Source organism: Vigna unguiculata, chromosome 8 (genome assembly GCF_004118075.2).
Source record: "Vigna unguiculata cultivar IT97K-499-35 chromosome 8, ASM411807v1, whole genome shotgun sequence".
NCBI lineage: Eukaryota > Viridiplantae > Streptophyta > Magnoliopsida > Fabales > Fabaceae > Vigna > Vigna unguiculata.
In genome coordinates this window covers 30,955,744-30,974,724 of record NC_040286.1, presented here as the reverse complement: position 1 = coordinate 30,974,724, position 18,981 = coordinate 30,955,744, and the positions used below count along the sequence as shown (strand labels likewise).

The 18,981-nt window shown below is 29.7% G+C and overlaps 3 protein-coding genes across 5 annotated transcripts; all 3 read left to right on the top strand.

The window, feature by feature from the left end:
- Positions 1–3,877: 3,877 nt before the first annotated feature.
- LOC114195101 lies at positions 3,878–4,813 on the top strand. Its single transcript, XM_028085495.1, has one exon. It carries the CDS (start codon positions 3,878–3,880, stop codon positions 4,811–4,813), a length of 936 nt encoding a protein of 311 aa, XP_027941296.1.
- Positions 4,814–9,201: 4,388 nt separating this feature from the next.
- On the top strand, positions 9,202–13,559 carry LOC114194327 (KH domain-containing protein At3g08620-like). Of its 3 annotated transcripts, none has more exons than XM_028084477.1 (8): positions 9,202–9,336; positions 9,905–9,975; positions 10,124–10,212; positions 11,175–11,326; positions 11,970–12,086; positions 12,210–12,326; positions 12,469–12,612; positions 13,069–13,559. In XM_028084477.1, the coding sequence occupies exons 1-8, from the start codon at positions 9,217–9,219 to the stop codon at positions 13,213–13,215; spliced, it is 957 nt and encodes a 318-aa protein (XP_027940278.1). In that variant the 5' UTR covers positions 9,202–9,216; the 3' UTR covers positions 13,216–13,559. The 3 variants fall into 3 exon arrangements, with proteins under 3 accessions (XP_027940278.1, XP_027940279.1, XP_027940277.1); XM_028084478.1 differs by lacking the exon at positions 9,202–9,336 and adding an exon at positions 9,383–9,670; XM_028084476.1 differs by lacking the exon at positions 9,202–9,336 and adding an exon at positions 9,408–9,682.
- Positions 13,560–15,609: 2,050 nt separating this feature from the next.
- On the top strand, positions 15,610–18,980 carry LOC114195234 (cytochrome b-c1 complex subunit 8-like). The gene is made up of 2 exons (XM_028085632.1): positions 15,610–15,966; positions 18,640–18,980. The coding sequence occupies exons 1-2, from the start codon at positions 15,797–15,799 to the stop codon at positions 18,686–18,688; spliced, it is 219 nt and encodes a 72-aa protein (XP_027941433.1). The 5' UTR covers positions 15,610–15,796; the 3' UTR covers positions 18,689–18,980.
- Position 18,981: the final 1 nt, after the last annotated feature.

Here is an 18,981-nt window from a genome sequence, read left to right as displayed (position 1 = left end):
TATATGTATTAAAATTAATCAAGGTGACAGAATTACAAATGTTTCTAAATGGTAATTATAAAATGTTTCTAAATGGTTATGGTAAAAGTTTTTACGCAGAAAAGTTTTGAAATCTGTACATAATCAAATTTGACAGTTTATCACGATTAACTAACGACTAACTAGCTTCGTACTAAAATGTGGAAAATTTTGAAATTTATAATTTTTGAGTTTTGATAGTCAAAATTCATTACAAATTGTATCACGACCAATTATGCATTTTTCAATATTCTTTCTAAATAACCTACACCTTTATTTATTGTGTGATTTCAATTGTTTTTCTATTTCTCTTTTTTGTTATTTTGTTATTCATGAATTACTCATTCAGCGATGGATGAATAAGTCTTTTCAATAATGAATTATTTTATTTGAGCTCAAAACTTCTAATTCCATGAAAAAATGGAAAAAATTAATGATATCTCCGTCATTATAATTCTAACTTATATAATTACATTATTTTCCTAATTCAAAAAAAAAAATTACAAATGAAAAAGATAATAATAGGTAATAACTAATTATATATATATATATATATATATATTTGTTAACATAATATATATTAGGATTAATTATTTAATGTTTAAAGGTAAACTTTCATACAACATTGATTAATATAAATGGTAATGAAATAAACTTATTTTTAAAATATGAAGGGTAAACTTACTTACACACTTAAAATATTGATTATTTTAACTTGGTCATGGATCATATATGTTGAATTATTGACTTACTATATCAACAATTTTTATATAAAAAAGGAATTTATTATCCAATTGTTGAATTTAGTTTTTTTTACTATTATGAACATTTATTCCATTTTTTTAAAAATTTAAGTAATAATAATGAAATAATAATAATAATAATAATAATAATAATAATAATAATATTAATGAAATCATTTATATTTTAATATATTTTTTAAACTATATATTATGCCAAATTTAATCTATATGAATGAGATACAACAAATACAATAATGGAGAAAGAGAGATGGTGAATTAAATTTATCTTAAATATATTATAAGAGTTATACTCTTTATCTTAACCATTCATCTTTATAAAATTTAATACTTTTCACGAATACCCAATGTTAATTATTGGATTTGGAAAAAGTTTGAGTATGAGAGTAATATAATCCATTGTGCTATAGTAACTTGGAGACAAGTTTTAAGATAGTTCATTATATTTATCTTCGTGTTCCATCATTTATAATTTTAAGGAAATTATGTATTTGTTTACCCTTCATCTTTTAACATTTATTTTTGTACTTTTTTTTTTGCGTCTCTCCTTTACAGTATAATGATAAAATAACTTTTCAAAATTATTACGTTTTTTTTTTCAAAAAATACAATCTAAAATATACTAAAAACACTTTCGAATCATTAATCATTTAAAACTAATTCATAATAAAATTGATCCCTGTAAAATAATATTTCTAAAATAATTTAAACCAAATTGCAAAATGTTGTTTCTGAAAACATAAAATCTAATACTTTCCACAAAATTTTGAAACAATAGATATGACAGATCCATGGACATTGAAGAAATCTGTTTTATGCTTACGCTATAAGTTCCCTCATTACAGTTTTAGAATATGCTAAACAGAGTAGTAGGACATAGGAGGTGCAGAAAGTAATTATTGAGGTGCAAAAAGTAATTACGTTTTCCTCTCCAATTAGGGTTTAATTTGTGAAGCCCATTGGACTTGTTTACAGCCGGGTTAGGATATAAGAAACACGAGGTTGTTAAGCTTTAGAAAAGATTAATAAGGCAAATGAACAAGAATTTATCTTTGAGGGGATTTAGGGTTTAGGGTTATATAAATCTAATTATGCTGTCAAAACAAGTTTTGCGCCAACAAAAAATTGTTATCTTATTTGATGAGATGGCTTTTTGAATTCTAATTTTTTTATTAATTTTAGTTCAGGAAACAAATATTGTTCATATGATACAAATTATGTTGGCAATTTATAGGACTATTATGAATATTAAAGCAGTTGAATTTCTGAAATTTGATAAAAATATTTTTTTATCAAATGTGTATAAAGGTGAGGCATTCAATTTGTGCTATATAATTATTTTTCTCCGTACAGTTATTTCAGTTGCTTTTAATATCACATTCATGAAATACTTTTTTTAAGCATAAACGGTAATCACTCGTTAAGAAAAGATAAATATTAACTGATATTTTAAAGATATTAATTAAGAAAATACAAATACAGAATTAATAAAGAGCATTTATCATATGAATTAATTTAGTATTTATTTCAAAAATTAAATAATTAATTAATATATAGAATGTTTGTCAATCAATTCTCTATAAGATGTTTTTTTATACACTCAAAATAGAGATGATAAGCATTCTCAAATCATTCCCTTTTTATTATAATAATTTGTTGTTCTCTCTTTAATTTTTATTTATCACTCTTTAACTTTAATTAAATATTTTACTTCCTTGTCCATATTTTTAAGACATTGGCGAAAACAACTTCAGGAAAAGCATTAAATCATTATTTATTTAATATTAATTGTTTTCATTATTAAGATACTTTTATATTAAAATTTTATTAAAATACTACCAAAAAAATCTATGAATTATTTAATACTTGTCTTTTCAGAATAATTACAAACATATAATATATATAGTATTTTATTTGTATTTGTGTTTGAGATATTATCAAATAATAAATGTAGTTTCGAAACGATATTCAAATTTTAAATTAATCTATTTTATAACATTTGTATGTTAAAAGTTTCGGATCAATAACATTTGAACTTCTAATTACATCCTATTTATCAAGTTAGCTCCCTATTCTATTTTGTTTTTCCTAAAACCAACACAACATCAATCTATCTATTTACTTTTCATGTAACTATTCTTTTTTTCTGGTCGAGTCCATAGTTAAAGTCTAACTCTACATTTTTTTTCTATCTATGCTATCCTTAAAATATCTTCAAAAATAAAAAGAAAAATAATATAATATCGTATTACTAAACTATTAAAATATCGAATATATTTTGAATCTTTCTTAAAGTGTTTAATTTTTTTCATTTCTCTAACTTTGAAACGTACTGTTTTTTTTTTAAATTCTCTTTGTGATTTAAATAGCGCTTTATTAAAAGCTAAATTAGTTTTACAAAACGGTTAAAAAATGAAAAACATTTTTAAAGACCATAACTAAATACTATTTTTAAAGAGGTTAAATTATTTATTTTAAAAGAAACTGAACTTGAGATATTTATTAATACAGAAAAAAACATATTTTAGCCTTATAAAAAGTAAACAAGAGTAATGTTTCTCCATGCATTAGACTGACATGTCCTCCAAAATATTGATACTTCCCCAACATCTCACCTTCCATTCTTCATACATTTTCTTCCCTCTCTCTCTCTCTTTCTCTACTTCTCTTCCCCAATTTTCAACTAACAAAGAGAAATCATAGTCAAAGGTTTTTTTTCTTTAAACTTATCTCCTTTACATTTTAAACACCAAACTTATCTCACTAGAATTTTGAAGATTTGAGCTTGAATCCTTCACTCGAATTGCGAACTAACTAGTCCATTGACTAGAACATCTGATTCCTTATTTTGAAGCATGTTTTCTCTTTATCTGCATCTTTTCTTTTTAAAAAATTAGATTGACCTTTTTCAATCATTAACATGTGATATGTCACAAAAGATAACGTTGAAGATTTTGTTTTTTTTTGGACAAACGAAGATCTGAGAAATTTTCGTGACATTCTTTACGTGGTCTCTGCATAAAAGTGTTTGTGTAGTGCAACAAACAAAAATTCTCAGTGAATTTGGGGTTGATTTTGATCAAACGAATGAGATCTTGATGAGGGTCAAAACTAATAATTTGTTTGTGCTACTCTTCTTGACATTTTTCCTTTATGTATCACTCTCAAGTGCTCAACTCCTACCTTATGATGTTGTGTCACCTCATTTATTGGATGTTCATCTTCAAGATTTGGCCTTTAAGACTCTTTTCAGTCCAAGAACTGGGGTGTCTTATGATGTTAAGGTTCCCACCAACCTAACAGGGGTAAAAGTTTCAGCAATGAGGCTCAAGAGTGGTAGTTTGAGGAACAGAGGTGTTCCCAGCTACAAAGAATTTAAGATTCCAATTGGGGTTTTTGAGAAACCCTATGTGGAAAGGCTTGTGTTGGTGTACCAGAACTTGGGAAATTGGTCTGATACATTTTATCCTTTACCTGGTTTTTCATATTTGACTCCTGTTTTGGGCCTCTTGGCCTATAGTGGTGAGAATTTATTTGCTTCAGGTTTATCTGAATTGGATATAAAGACTTTTGATAAGCCAATTTTGGTTCATTTTTCTGATGTGAAACCAGTACCAATGGGTGCATTAGCCAAGTGTGTGTGCTTTGATTTGCATGGTTCTATGCACTTTGATATCCTATTACCTGGGAATGTGTGTTCAACAATGCAACAAGGGCACTTTTCCATAGCTGTGGAGTCAAATGCCCCATCACCAGAACCTTATGATTGTGGGAAAGTTGAAATTGGTGAGAAGAATTCGAAAAAGATGAAATTTGTGTTGCGGATTGGTGGGATTTTGTTGTTGGTGATTATTTTGGGATTATTGGTTGTTGGAGTGATGATACACAAAAAAGGATCATCGAAGGTACAAGAATTGGATCGTGAGGACGAAAGCAATGAAATTTTGGATATGACTTCTATTGGTGACATCAAAGTACCATTTGCATTTGGGACTCGAACGCAACCAATGATAGAACATGAGTATTTTGCTTAGATTTAATGCATTTTTGTTTCTTCTCTTTCGGAATTATACATTTTTTGTTCGGTATTAATTCAAATTAATATGTCTTAAAATGTTAGTTTCAATTCTCGAAATGTAAAATTATACATTTCATATTGATATGTTTGGCGGTTTATAGATGAAATTTGAATTAAACTTTTTTTTTTAAATCTTACATGAAATGGGTAGTTGCTTATTATTTTAATAAAGAAACGGACACAATTAATTTCAGATGTTCATTTCATTATAATGGTTTCAACTCATTTGATTTATTGACTTAAATTGAAATGTGAGATTTTATTTTATTTTATCTCTAATATATAATGTTAGCTTAAATATATGAATTTCGTATCCAATTCTAAAGTTTGAAATATGACATGAGATTGTTAGTGTAAACGGTTTTGTTAGATAAACAACAGGTAGTTATTTACTACTTATATACTTTAAAGCATAAAATATAACATAATCTTTTGTTTCTTTTATATATAAGTATGTGTTAAAAAATAGATTTTAAATTTAAATTAATTTTACAAAATCAATTTATAAAATGATAATTTTACTCATTTATATATTTTAAATTGATATTATCTATTATCACGAAACTTCCAAAAATTATGCTATTGTTTTTACTATGCCTTAGGAAGTCATAGAATATAAAAAGTTACGATGGTGTAATCAAAGGCTCTAATTACTAATTAACGACTGACTAGAGATTAGGGAAGAAATGAGTTCATGTACCTAATGTACATGCACGTAAGGGTCATCATAAGTAGAAACTCCAAGATTTGAGGATTGTGCATTTATCACACTGCAACTACTTGATTAGGATCAACAATCATTTTAGAAAAAAAGTGAAATTACAATTTTTTTAATTTAATCTCTTAAAAATTAATCAATACCATTAATATATTGTTAATGTTAAATGTTAACATATTATTAAATACCATATAAGAATAACGTGTATTAAAGTTAATTATGATACATATTATTAATATCTTACGTAAATGAGTAATTATATATACTTATTTATAGTAGTTCTTTTAAAAGCAATTAGATACATATTAATTTTCAACTAAATTCTTTAATTTTTAAGAACTGAAGAACCAAATCTAGAATTAGAATTTAATATATTTCTGAACCTGTAAGAATAAAAAAATAAGCTAATATAAATAGGAAATTTAATATTAAAAACTAATATTACTCCTGTATCTCTATTTAATCGAAATTATTATATGCAATTTTCACTCTTTACTAACAATTTTACGAATAAAAGATAAAAGGTTGGTTTAACGGTAAAAGTAAAAAGGAAAATATATGTGAAAGGATAAAATAAGTGGTGTGTTGAAGTTTTCTATTAAGAAAAGGTTAATATATTAATAGTTACATTTATATTAATTGAAACATACATACAATTAATAGTAATTATTAATAGTCCATCAATTCCAGAAATCTACAAACTCAAAATATTTTACTTAAATTTTAAGTATTTAGAATATGAATAGAAAATTTAAAATGAAACTATAAAATTATTGGAATATTGTTTTACTGGACGAGAATACAAACATAGTATAGGTTATATTACAAATAAGTTTTAGTTAATTACAAGTAAACTTTCATTGCAATGGTTTATAAAAGGGATTATCATTTACGATAAATTTTGAAGGTTATAATCCTCTTATTTAATTAAATTTTTGAATATGATTTTAAAAATATTCTAATAAATTTTTGTTGTCATAAACGAGTTATAAATATATAGTTTTGCTTTGGATAATTGATACTTTTATAATATTTATGGATTAAATAAACAAAAACATGATATGTATTTGTTTGATGAAAAGAAGTTAAATATGAAACAATAGAGATTGATAAGATTTCTGAAATATTATGATTTTTAATTGAATTATCATTTAAATAAGGTGAATGTTGTTGTTGATGTTCTAAGCAACAAGACTACAAAAATCTAGTATGATGACTAGAGGGAATGAGTTGTTGGAGGCTTTTAGAAATGAGTATCGATGTAAAAGGGAGATAAGATCACATAAGTTGCACACTTTAAAAAGGTCAAGCAACATGTTACTCTAGTTTGATATTTTAATGTAGAAATGAGGCAACATTTCTATGAATTTTTTTACCAATCTTCCTCGTACAATTTAGAGACATGATGTCATGCGAGCCATTGTAGATAAATTGATAAATATTGTTCACTTCCTACCAATGGCCTGACGATATCCATGTGAAGTTCCTGCAAGTATTATATCAAATAAAAAGTTTTTAAGAACATGTGTTTTGGATAATATTGGGAGTTGGGATGAGATATCGTATGGAATTCACGTATAGTATAATAATAGTTATTAATAACTAAACTATGCAAAACTATAATTAATTGAGCTATATTAAATTAAAAAAATTAAATTATTTATAATAAAATTGAACTGTGTTACTAATATTTTATTACGTACAACTCACTCACCTACCCACATATAGGGATGTATATGTTTGTTCCGTCCTCATTTTTATCCTCGTCATAATACCTATCTTCGTTAGGAATGACAAAAATATCTGTGTCTACGGGTATCCGCGAATAAAATCTGTGACAGATAATTAATACCTATAGGCATTTTAATATCCGTCTATCAACAGGTCGGGTGTGGATATCATACTACACATATCCGCAAATATTTGTTGTCTGCAAAAAATTAAAATTAAAATTTAATTTATATTTTATTATATTAGATTTAATTTAAAAAAATAAATTTATATTATATTTTATATTTGTTAAATTTTATTTAAAAAAATTATAAAATATATATTTTTTAAATATTCACAAGTATACGGTATTCACATGTTTTAAAAAAAAATCCGCATATATATTTTAAAGAGGTATCCACATGTAAATGAGCGAGTAACGAATATAATCTTTTTTTGGTAATTAGATTACAAATAAACACTATCCGTGTCTGACCCGACCTGTTTTCATCCACAATCTCCATATCAGTTAAACTACCACACATGCTTTATCTCTTTTTTGCATAAATGGTTTTTCTTCTCTTCTTCTTTTATAACATGGGCTATGATGATAGTGATCATGATGCAAGCCGTGATCTGATTTAGTAAAAAAATATTTTAGTTAATCAAGTTTTATTAGAATAATAATATTTTGATTTATTTTGTTAATTCACTTTTAATTTATTATTCTAATTATCTTTAAATTATCACATCATATTATTAATAAACAAATAATTAAAAAGTGAATATTATAAATTAAAAGTGATTAAAAAAAATACATCAAAATATCATTATTTTTTAAAATTTTAAGATGGGATGTACTTGGTAATGATGGGGTGTACGAAGCAAATGACTCGGAGTTATCGTCGCTGACCCTGGCCTAGCATGCACGTTCATTCATTCATTTTCTGCTGCAAGCACATCTCACAGTCCTTAGAAATTAGAACCCAGTGGTAGCTACCTTTACTGTATGGCTCATCGAAACATAATTATTAACATTTAATTCTTAAAATATGTATCCTAATCAACACGATAATGAAAACAAAGAAAAGACGTTTATAACCATGCCTTCTTCACATTTAATTTAATTCATAACATAATCCTAGATAACAACACATTCAATTAAGAATACTTAGTATATTATATGTAGATTCATAAAATAAAATATGTATCATACATGATGTGAAGAGGAAAATAGAATGAATGAAAATATCTCTCCTATTCTCTCATCACGTGTACTTGACAATCAATTTAATTTAATTCATGATGCCAAAACAAATTTAAAAATTAAATAATCATTGTATTATAAAATTACATAATATATATATATATATATATATATATTTTTTTTTTTTTATTTTTTCTTTTCTTGATTGATTTCCAAAGGCTATAAAGTATGAAGAAAAATAAAATTGTACTAGTAGGTCGGTAGGGTTGGTTCGAGTAAGACAAGAAATGGGTAGAAGGTTGAATAAAAACAAATGGCATAACATTTATGGTATGATATTTCAAACAAATGCATACAAGTTGATTTTAGCAATTAATTAATAATAGCAATTAAGCTGTCAAGTTAGTACCAGCTTTTTCTCCTTTTTACCCTCCTAATCCTCACTGCATTATGGACAGGCAAATTATCATTAAAATTTGTGAATAAATATTATTATAAGAAAAATAAAATGGTAAGAAAATAATAATATTATTTATGCTACGTTACATAGTAAGTATAGAAGAAGCGTGAAACATGAGGTGATTGGTTTGAAATGGCAGAGGTGATCATGATCTGGTGCCATTGACCCACATAGGTAACCCTACTCTGCTATCTTTGCTAGCTTCTTCTTTGTTAATGGTTGAACCTAATCCATCTCCACGCACCCTTATTGGAGCGTGCGTGCATGAATGCTTCACCATTTCAATCATTGCTTTGCCATTTTAATTACCATTCTCCACCTCACAACTCTCAGAGTCACATCACCCAAGCAAACACCTCTTTTTGCCTTTTGCTCTTCCAAAATGTAGTGAAGATTCAAGTCCTTTCATATCTTTTTTTACTACCCCACATCACTTGATTCAAAATTTACTCATTCTTAAAAGGGTTCTTTAGAAAAGGATCATTTTTTTCATAGAAGTAAATAGGTTATTGATGTAAAGTTTTTCATGATCAGAAATTATTATTGAAATCAAGTGTATCTATTTATCATTCATTTGAGAAAAAAACTGTCCAATGATCCAACGCTGCAAATGCAACAGAAGTCAACAACACAACAATTAAAACACACCCTGAGAGGGATAGATAGATGGATTGAGAGAAACCCTTTAACTCTTGCTTTTACTACTGAGCAACAGAAGGTGGCCCTCCATGTATATTTCTGGTTTTTGTACCTTTCCTTCTTCCATTACTATCTTCTCTTTCAAACATAAATAAGTGAGGTGGTTCTGTGTTTTTCCAATAGGATCTATGAGGCCAAATCCCATCTCAATCAACCCTTTATTCTCTCTTACTGCCTTGAATTTTCTTTAGTCTTTCTGTGTAATATTGCAGCCCTTATTCTTCAAGAATTGATGTCTGGTTTGTATAATCAGATTTCCTCACCTTCAACAGCAAGGGCCAATTCACCAAACATAAACATGAGAAGCGGTTTTGATGTTGAAAGGTATATGAATTGAACGGTGATTCTTCTTCTGTTATTTGTTGTGAAGCTTTTTGATTTTTTAGGTACCTATGTTATATGCATACGCATATATCTGGAATGAGCTCTTCGATTAACTTCTGGATGCATGTTCTTATTCACGTGTTTATAGTCAGTACTTAACGGAGCTGCTGGCAGAACATCAGAAGCTTGGACCTTTCATGCAAGTCCTACCCTTATGTACCAGGCTCTTAAATCAAGGTTGATTACGCTGAATCTCTGTGTCATATGATTTTAAATTGAGGTTGTGATTACGATTTTGTTGCGATCCTTGATATTGTGGGAATATACCAATCAAATTTGGGTGATGCGGTCGTAATTGCGGTTGCAATTTGGTAAATTACCTTGATGTTGCGACCAAAATTGCGATCATAGGCTGTTTCTTAAAACCTTCCAATGTTTCTGTTGTTGAGAATTTCTTCTTTTTGTTGTTCCATTGATTGCATCTGACCTCTTCTTTCAGATGAATTTGGCCTAATCTTTAAAAACCCAGTTTTATCGTTACATGGATTAGTGTCTCATTTTCCTTTTGTATCTCCTTCAAATTGCATTGAATTGTCAAAGTCTATGTTGTTATATCAATTTACTGGTTGATACTTAGCTCTGTTATGACTAATAGTTGTTAAGGGAATTACCGGTCTATATTGTTGAACAAAATACATATCACTTGAAGACAGATTGGTCTCCTATATCTGTGACCATAGCAAACTTCAACATGATTCTATAGTCTCTTATCTGTATATAAATTTACCAAAAAGGAATCAATCTTCTTAGGTGGTGAGTTTCGGATAACATAAAAGCAATGACGAGAGGAAACAAAATCCTTATGTTGTTCCAAATCACGTTACTCCCCGCAGTAACATGCGTCTATATAATTATCTCTATTATGTTTCAAACAATGAACAAAATGCTTAGTTGAATTGAGAACACCCCACTATAGTAAAAGTAATAAATTAGGCGTATTCTTTTGAATGATTAGAGCAAACTTTAACCCCTTAGTTTTACTATTAATGCTTGCTACAGAATTTTTGTTTTCATCATCACGGTTTGAATATGTGTTTGCCAGTACGGTACTACTCCTTCGTGTTCATATTTTAAAGCTTACATTTGTAAGGTCTTATTCTATGTTCTCATTCTTATATTCAATGTTACTTCAATGACAGAGATTTTAAGGGTTTCTGGAAAGAATGGACTGATGCAGAACCAAGGGTTCAGTGACTATGATAGAGTGCAGTTTGGAAGCCCCAAACCCAACCTTATGCCTTCTTTAGACATACAACCAAATTTTACAGGTTGGAACAGCATGTCACATGAAGTAAGTATTTGAATTTTCTGTTTTGTTCTTCTGTTTTATAGATCATCCTCCGGTACTCTGTCATGTTTAGTTCCTATTTTTTCTTATGTCATTGTTAACCTTGTTGAATTGTAAAGAAAATATATCTCTAAGCCTATCACAACTTCAGGTACTTAGATTCTTTTATCTGTTTGTCGATGATGTATAGGTGACAATAGTTACAAATACTATACCAAAATATTGATTTGTTTTCACCCTTTCTTTAAGACTTTAAAGCTTTTGGATTCTTTTGTTCATGACAAGGTATTTAATCCTTTATAACCAAGTGGTCTTACTGCCGCATTCTTTTAGTAAAATGTTTAATTTCAGTACAAGGAAGGTGAACCTATGCACTATCTATGATCTCTCTTGTGTAAGGAGGCATGTGAGTTCATCTAACAGCTGAAACTTTTGTAATTGTTAATTTACGACATGAATTTTGTCATTATTTATGAAATTTGCGTTGGTTCCTTAATCCGTATCAGTTGAAACAGAGCAGCTACAATTTGATTTCTTTCCATCGTGTATCACGATCCCTCTTCCATTTTATCTATCCTTTCTTCTTTTTTCTCTCTTTAGCCTGGTCATTTCAATTTCTAAGAGGTTATGTTCAATCTTACATCAGGGTTTAGCTGGAGTTCAGGGACTAAACGTGGATTGGCAAGCAGCATCAGGTGTACCAAGCGCTAACATTGTGAAGAGGATATTGCGCCTGGATATTGCTAATGATAACTATCCAAATGTAAGAAGAAGTGTAGAACGTTTTAATGCATTTTCCTGCAACCTTATGCAGGTTCATACCATGTTCTGTTAGTTTTGTGGTGTTCTACTCAGCATTGAGTCACTAAGCTTAGTTAAATTTCAGTTCAATATTGTGGGACGGCTTCTTGGTCCTAGGGGCAATTCACTGAAGCGAGTGGAGGCTACCACAGGTTGCCGAGTATATATCAGAGGGAAAGGTTCAATAAAAGAACTAGATAAGGTGTCATCTCTTTTAAAGTTTTTCTAGTTGTTTCCATTACAGTTGCTTTTCCTTTCAACTTGTTGATAGTTTCTTTTGGTGTGATTTTCTCACTACTCACATTGTTTTAATTGTAACTGTTCTACCTTTTTATAATATAAAGGAAGAGTTGCTAAGGGGAAGGCCAGGCTATGAGCACTTAAATGAGCCTCTGCACATTTTGATTGAGGCTGAATTACCTGTAAATATTGTTGATATAAGGCTGAGGCAAGCACAGGAGATCATAGAAGAGCTACTTAAACCCATGGTATCTCTTCATTGTTTAACTTTGATGCTGAACTCAGAATTTTACTTACCAATTAGATATTCTGTCTCTACTTTTCTCCCTAGACATTTATTTTATGCAAGGAGTTATCAATTATACTACATTGTTATCATTTATTGCAGTAGCAACTATTGCTCAGATTTAAATATAAGAAAAGAAGTTTCAGGTTATCTAAAAAAACCTATTTCCTTCCGCAAAGTTCTGTTGTTTAGTTACTATTATGATCTGCACATCACTTAATGTAATCAATCCACTAGAAGTGTTTATATGCTAATAAATTAGCTGTACCATACAGAGAGAAACATGTAGAAAAGTGGGTTTTCTTTGCAGCAAAAATGTTCCATGAGTCAAGCTGAAGATCACTTACCAAAGTGTGATTAAGTGTAAATTGCTGTGCTGTATAGAAATACTTCTTATTCTCCTCCATTTGATGTGCAGGATGAGTCACAGGACCTGTACAAAAGGCAACAACTGAGAGAACTTGCTATGCTGAATTCCAATTTTAGAGAAGAGAGTCCTCAACTCAGTGGCAGTCCCTCCACATTCACCTCCAATGAAATGAAACGGGCCAAAACAGACCAATAGTGTGTCTACATTTCCAAAATGTGTCATTTGATGTCAGCTCCTGCATGTAAATTCTGTGAAGCAGCAACCAGAAAACTTCACAAAAAGATTGAAACAAAACCAGGGTACATATTAAGTCACAATCAATTGCATCAATAGACTTGTAAAACTAGGAAAACTTCATTATTATGTATTTTGACCGATTGATTAGTATATGTATATCTGCAATGTCTATAAACACAACTCTCTTGGGAGTTATAAACTGATCATTATCATTACTATTATTGTTGGTTCATGATTGCATGGAAAGAAGAGTTGCTACGAGAGTATGTATTCTTCTGAGCATAATAACAGTGTTTTGTTAAGGATAGTGCGTAGTGTTGGTGGGGTCTCTGAGGTTAATGCAGTAGATGTGGACTGTGTTGTCTGTAGCAATACTGAGCCAAACTAATCCTGTTTTGGCTTGACTTATTAACGCATGTCTTTGTAAAGTGGAACTATTCTAGATTTCTACAAGTCCATCGTGGGGCCTTCATATCTCTACCCACCACCACATTCTTCAGCCTTATGCCAGACCACATCTTCTCAAAAAAGTAATGATAGAAATATTCGTGTTTTAAACTACAATATTATCATATATTTGTTTTGTTTAGTCAACATAATATACAGATTTTAATCCTTTTAAATTTCTATTTTTTGTTTTATTTTAAATTATGTAAATTAACAGGCACACGTAATAAAAATATCAACGAATTAATGGCAGTTCACTTTATCATTTTATTCAAGATCTTCTTTAAAAGATAGAGCTTAATACCATTCCCACCATTGATAGTAATTTCTTTATCCAATCATTATAAAATGAGCTTACGGTCTGCTTTATAACTAAATAAGATCAATAATTAAGGTGAGTTGATGTATCATCATTATTTTAGTATACTTTTCGTTGTCCCTGACTATGACAGCATTCTCTATTGAATTTATTCTGTTTTAGTTGTTTCATACACGAAACTGTGATTTTGAAAATAAGAACAATAATTGAATGGAATACCTTCTGTTATAAGTTACTAGTGCGATACTCGAGTAAACCGCATGGGTTAAGTAAATATTTTCGTTTTCTTCTTTCTAAAAGTAATCAAATGATAAAATGTATATTTAATTTAAATAATGAGTTGATAATATTATTATTGATTTTTTTAATAGTATTTTTTTTTTACAAAAGCTAGAACAATAAAAGTAAATTACCTCTAAGGAAAACATTACTTTTCTATAATTTGAAACAAGCATTCTAATAATAATCTTTCTGAATTAAAATGAAGCTAAATTACAATAATAAATTTGGAATCCTTCACTATTTATACTACTTTAATACCACATACAAAAATGATAATTTGTTGAAAAATCAATCAAAAGGAACTTGTTTAATTCAACATTTGTATTATTACACAAAGAGAATTTTCTGTGTGTGTATATTCTGTTTCTAATTTTATCTTTTAACTATTTTTTAGATTAAAATAATTATTTTACTAGTTTTATTTTTTAAGTGATTTATTTTTAAATTTGATTATTTTTTTCTAACATTTACAGACTATCTCAAGATTCCATACAAGACGAACTTAGATGAACCTTTACAATTTAAATCACTTATGATAAGGACAATGAACAAGAGATTGAAAGATCAAAACTATTCAAGGCTCCTGATGCTACAAACAATATGAGATTCGAAGAATATAAAGATCATAGACTTGAAAAATATGAAGATCATGGCTTGAAGCACATTTGAATGATAGTTTTTAAGAAAATTAGTTTATGTTTTTAGATTTTGGGTTTCCTCTTAGAAATTAGTTATGTTCTATGTTTTTGGGCTTTGAGCTTTCTTTTATAAATTAGTTTATGTTTTTATGTACCAAAAACAATGTAGACACCTTTAGTCATATATTGAATTTGTTTTATTAAAGAGAGATTCTTTTTTTCTTGGCTTAGGCCTCGTGTTCTTATCAAAGATTAACATCCGCATTCTTCTCTAATTTATCGGTGTCGTGACTTTTGAGAATTCAAATTCAGTGTATAGGATTGTATCATAGTATCTTCTTAAATTTAAATAACTATCATGATTAAAAAAATATCTAAAACAAAGCATAATCGATAATAAAATAAAAAAATCAAATTAATTTTTATAATTATAATATAATTTTATTATTTTTTCTTGTAAAAAAAAATCAACTGTGCATGTATTTCACTAATCAATTAATAAACCAAATGAAAGCCTAAATATTTATCATCCTCGCAGAATATTTTAATTAATGTTTTTTTATAAATAACCTATAAACAATTAAACTAAATTAAGTTAAATTAAATTAGAAATGAGGAAAGAAATGTATGACACTTGTTCCACCATTTTCTAGATGTGTGGAGAGTTTGAGGCGGAAAATAGTGGTACGCAGTCTTATTGGACTGGACTGGTAAAGAGAAGATCCAATCCAATTACAAACCCAACACGAGAGTGAACTCAATCTAAAAATTAGGTTCACATTTTGTTTCTTTCATTTCGTTTCAGATTCACATTCATTGATCTGTGTAGCGTGGTTGTGCGGTAGTTGAGAAGATGGGGAAACAGATTGTGCCGGTGAAATCAGTGATCTACGCTCTCTCCCCTTTCCAGCAGAAGATAATGACGGGTCTCTGGAAGGACTTGCCCACCAAGATTCATCACAAGGTCTCCGAGAATTGGATCAACGCCACTCTCTTGCTCGGTCCCCTCGTCGGCACCTACGCGTAACTCCCTCACTCTCTCTCTGTTAGGGTTTCCTTTTTTTTACGCCATGATTATGTATTATTTGTTTATCGTTGTGAATTCAATCGAGTGATGGTGAACGGTTAAACTTGTTGGTTTTGGACCGGAATTACTCGGTCCCCTTGTCGGTACCCGCAGTAATTCTCTCTACCTCTCTATCTGTGTTAGGATTTCCTTTTTTCTATGTTTTACACCATGGCTATGTATTACTTGTTCATCGTTGTGAATTCGGTCGAATGACGATGAACAGTCAAACGTTGGTTTGGACCGGAATGGGTCTGGAACCTTGCTGGAAGAAGGTGATATGTTCTTATTTGTCAGGGAAAAAGGAACGAATCTGTTTCGACAAACACTGAATTTGTTGGTGATGTGCTTAGGGTTGGTGGTATTGAAATTGGGAGGAGAGGAATAGTATAAGCACATAACCTAAAGATTTTGTGACTCAAATTTAATTAACCTCAATTTATAATCTAATCATGGTTATAATAGTATCCGTCATGAATATAAGACAAGTAAAACTAGAAGTCACGGCCAACACATCCACTAAACACGCAATCAAGGCTTTGTAGTGCTTTCTGAGGGTTAAAGATTGTCAATGTCTAGTACTCCTTGGCCTTGGTCCGTACATGTTAGTTGATAACATTCAGCCACCCACCCACAATTCAGTCACTTGGATGCAGGGCAGAGAGCCTTGAGGAAGCCCTATTCACCACCAGCAACTTAGTCTGATTGTTTCTGCTTTGGAAACTCCATTTGGGTAAACATGGTTTTACGAGTTAGTGATATACACTCAGGCTCAGTGAATTCAATGGGGCTGAGTAGGGTATCTATCTGTTGGATAAATATATGCAGGTCATACCTGTCTCCATATCCTTGCATGTATATGTTATATGTTATGCAGGTATCCATATAAAAATATAATATTTACGGATACATGTGAATATTTACAAAATAAACATTAAATTATTTAACATATTTTAACCATAAATTTAAATAAAATATAATACTTAACATTCATAAATTTCAAACAAAATCCAAATAGTCCATTTAAATAGGGTTGAATGACAACTTAAAAAAAATGGCAACTTTTTAAAACCAATTGAAAAAAAAAACTCATTCAAAATCTATGTATTAATATTTCAATCATGATTTGTTTTTTGATTTGACTTAGAGTATGGTAAGTACGGGTATTCACGGGTATATATACTATGATATCCTTATCTGCCTCGTTAGTATACGGGTATTAAAAAACCCATCTGTTATCCGGGTATCCATTCACCATTTCATACCCATTCTGGATTTTATCAACAGATACCCACGAGTATGGATTTTTTTTGACATCCCTACTCAGGTTGAGGATTGAAAGAGACAATTATTGACTTGAGCAGAACAAATACTCTTGCCTGGATCACCAGCTAAGTCCCCGACAGGACTCCGTGACAAATGTGGTATGGGAGGAGAGATAGCCCGAAGACTAGGCACCCTTGAAAGGGAGGGGGCATAAAACTCATTCTGGTCCTTAATACAAGAAATCATTCAGAAGATATTGATGGTCCTTTATATAAGCTATCTTATGATTTCTAGTAGGAATGTAATATATTTTCTCTCTATTTTTCCCATATTTATCAATTGGTGCATAGTGCTTTCAAACTGAAATTTATTCACATCACTCGCAATAGGTCAATAACCAGCCAACTTATTTTTATTGGTTGCTCAGTCCTGCCTCTTAAATGGCCGGGTGTGTAGATTTAAACCCCCTGTTTCAGTGATTAGATAAGCATGCTTGGCGTTGGTATAGTTTAAATCTGAGTCTTTGGGGAATAATTGAATTGAAGCTCCCGCACGGAAGTGTTCCGTGCAATATTATGTGATCTTTTGAGGAAGATTGTAATCTTAACAACGTTGGTGCTATATGTTACTATATTTTGCAATGCAGTTATGCAAAATATTTTGTACATCACCTCCCATGAAAAGAAACTAAGAAAAAAAGGGTTTGGGTGGAATGAATAGGTTCATTCCAATTCATCCTATTTTAAAATTAATGTATGTCTTTTTATTCCACTGCATTATATTCCCTTCCCTCAATCTGATGTTACCCTCAGCAACCATTCTGCAATATCTTCCGATTAAAAGTTATGAGTAAACAAAATTTAACTTCATTTTTTATTTGGTATTGGACTTAAAATAGCCAGTAATTCTATGGAGAGGTGGATTGGAAGATGAGAAAATTAATGGTGTATTAGTTGGTCTATAATATGGAAAATTACGCTAATCATATGTAAAATTTCGTGAAATACACTTTCTGCTTACGTTAACTTCTCTAATAATAAGTGTTTAGTGTAATGTTTTTAAAACAATTGCGGAAAGTTAGTGTAATGTAATCGTGGTGACAGATAATGTTTTTAAACAATTAAGGGATGTGAATGTATTGCTAGAATAAGCAAACAATGTATGTATGTAATTTGACAAAATTCAAAGAGTAGTTAGTATAATTTACTCTATAATATATCCTGTCATGAATCTCTAAGTGCATCTTATGGTGACAAGTTCAACCTCTTGATTCACCTCTCCATAAGCTGAGTAGATTTGATTGATCATCCATCTCTCTGATGCTGGTTAAGTTGTATGTCTAATATGGTTTTGGATGGATGCAGGTATGTTCAGAACTACCTGGAAAAGGAGAAGCTTCATCACAGGTACTGAGCTCTTGCAAGAGCTGATTGGATAAGCTTCAAGTTTGTTGCCTTGCACTTGTTTACGCACCTAATAATGTGACACAAACTTGCTCTTACCCTTGTTTTGAGATGTCTCGAGTTTTGAGCCTAACTTTCAGTGTTTATTGATGTTCTATTTCATTTTCCTATTCTATACTACTTTATATTTTAGAAGACAATTTACGTGTTTTGTCAATAATGGCAGAATTAGTTTGTGTTGTATTTTTTTTTTAATTCAAACAAGCATTCTGATGCTTTCTAAATTTTTATGCTTATTATGAG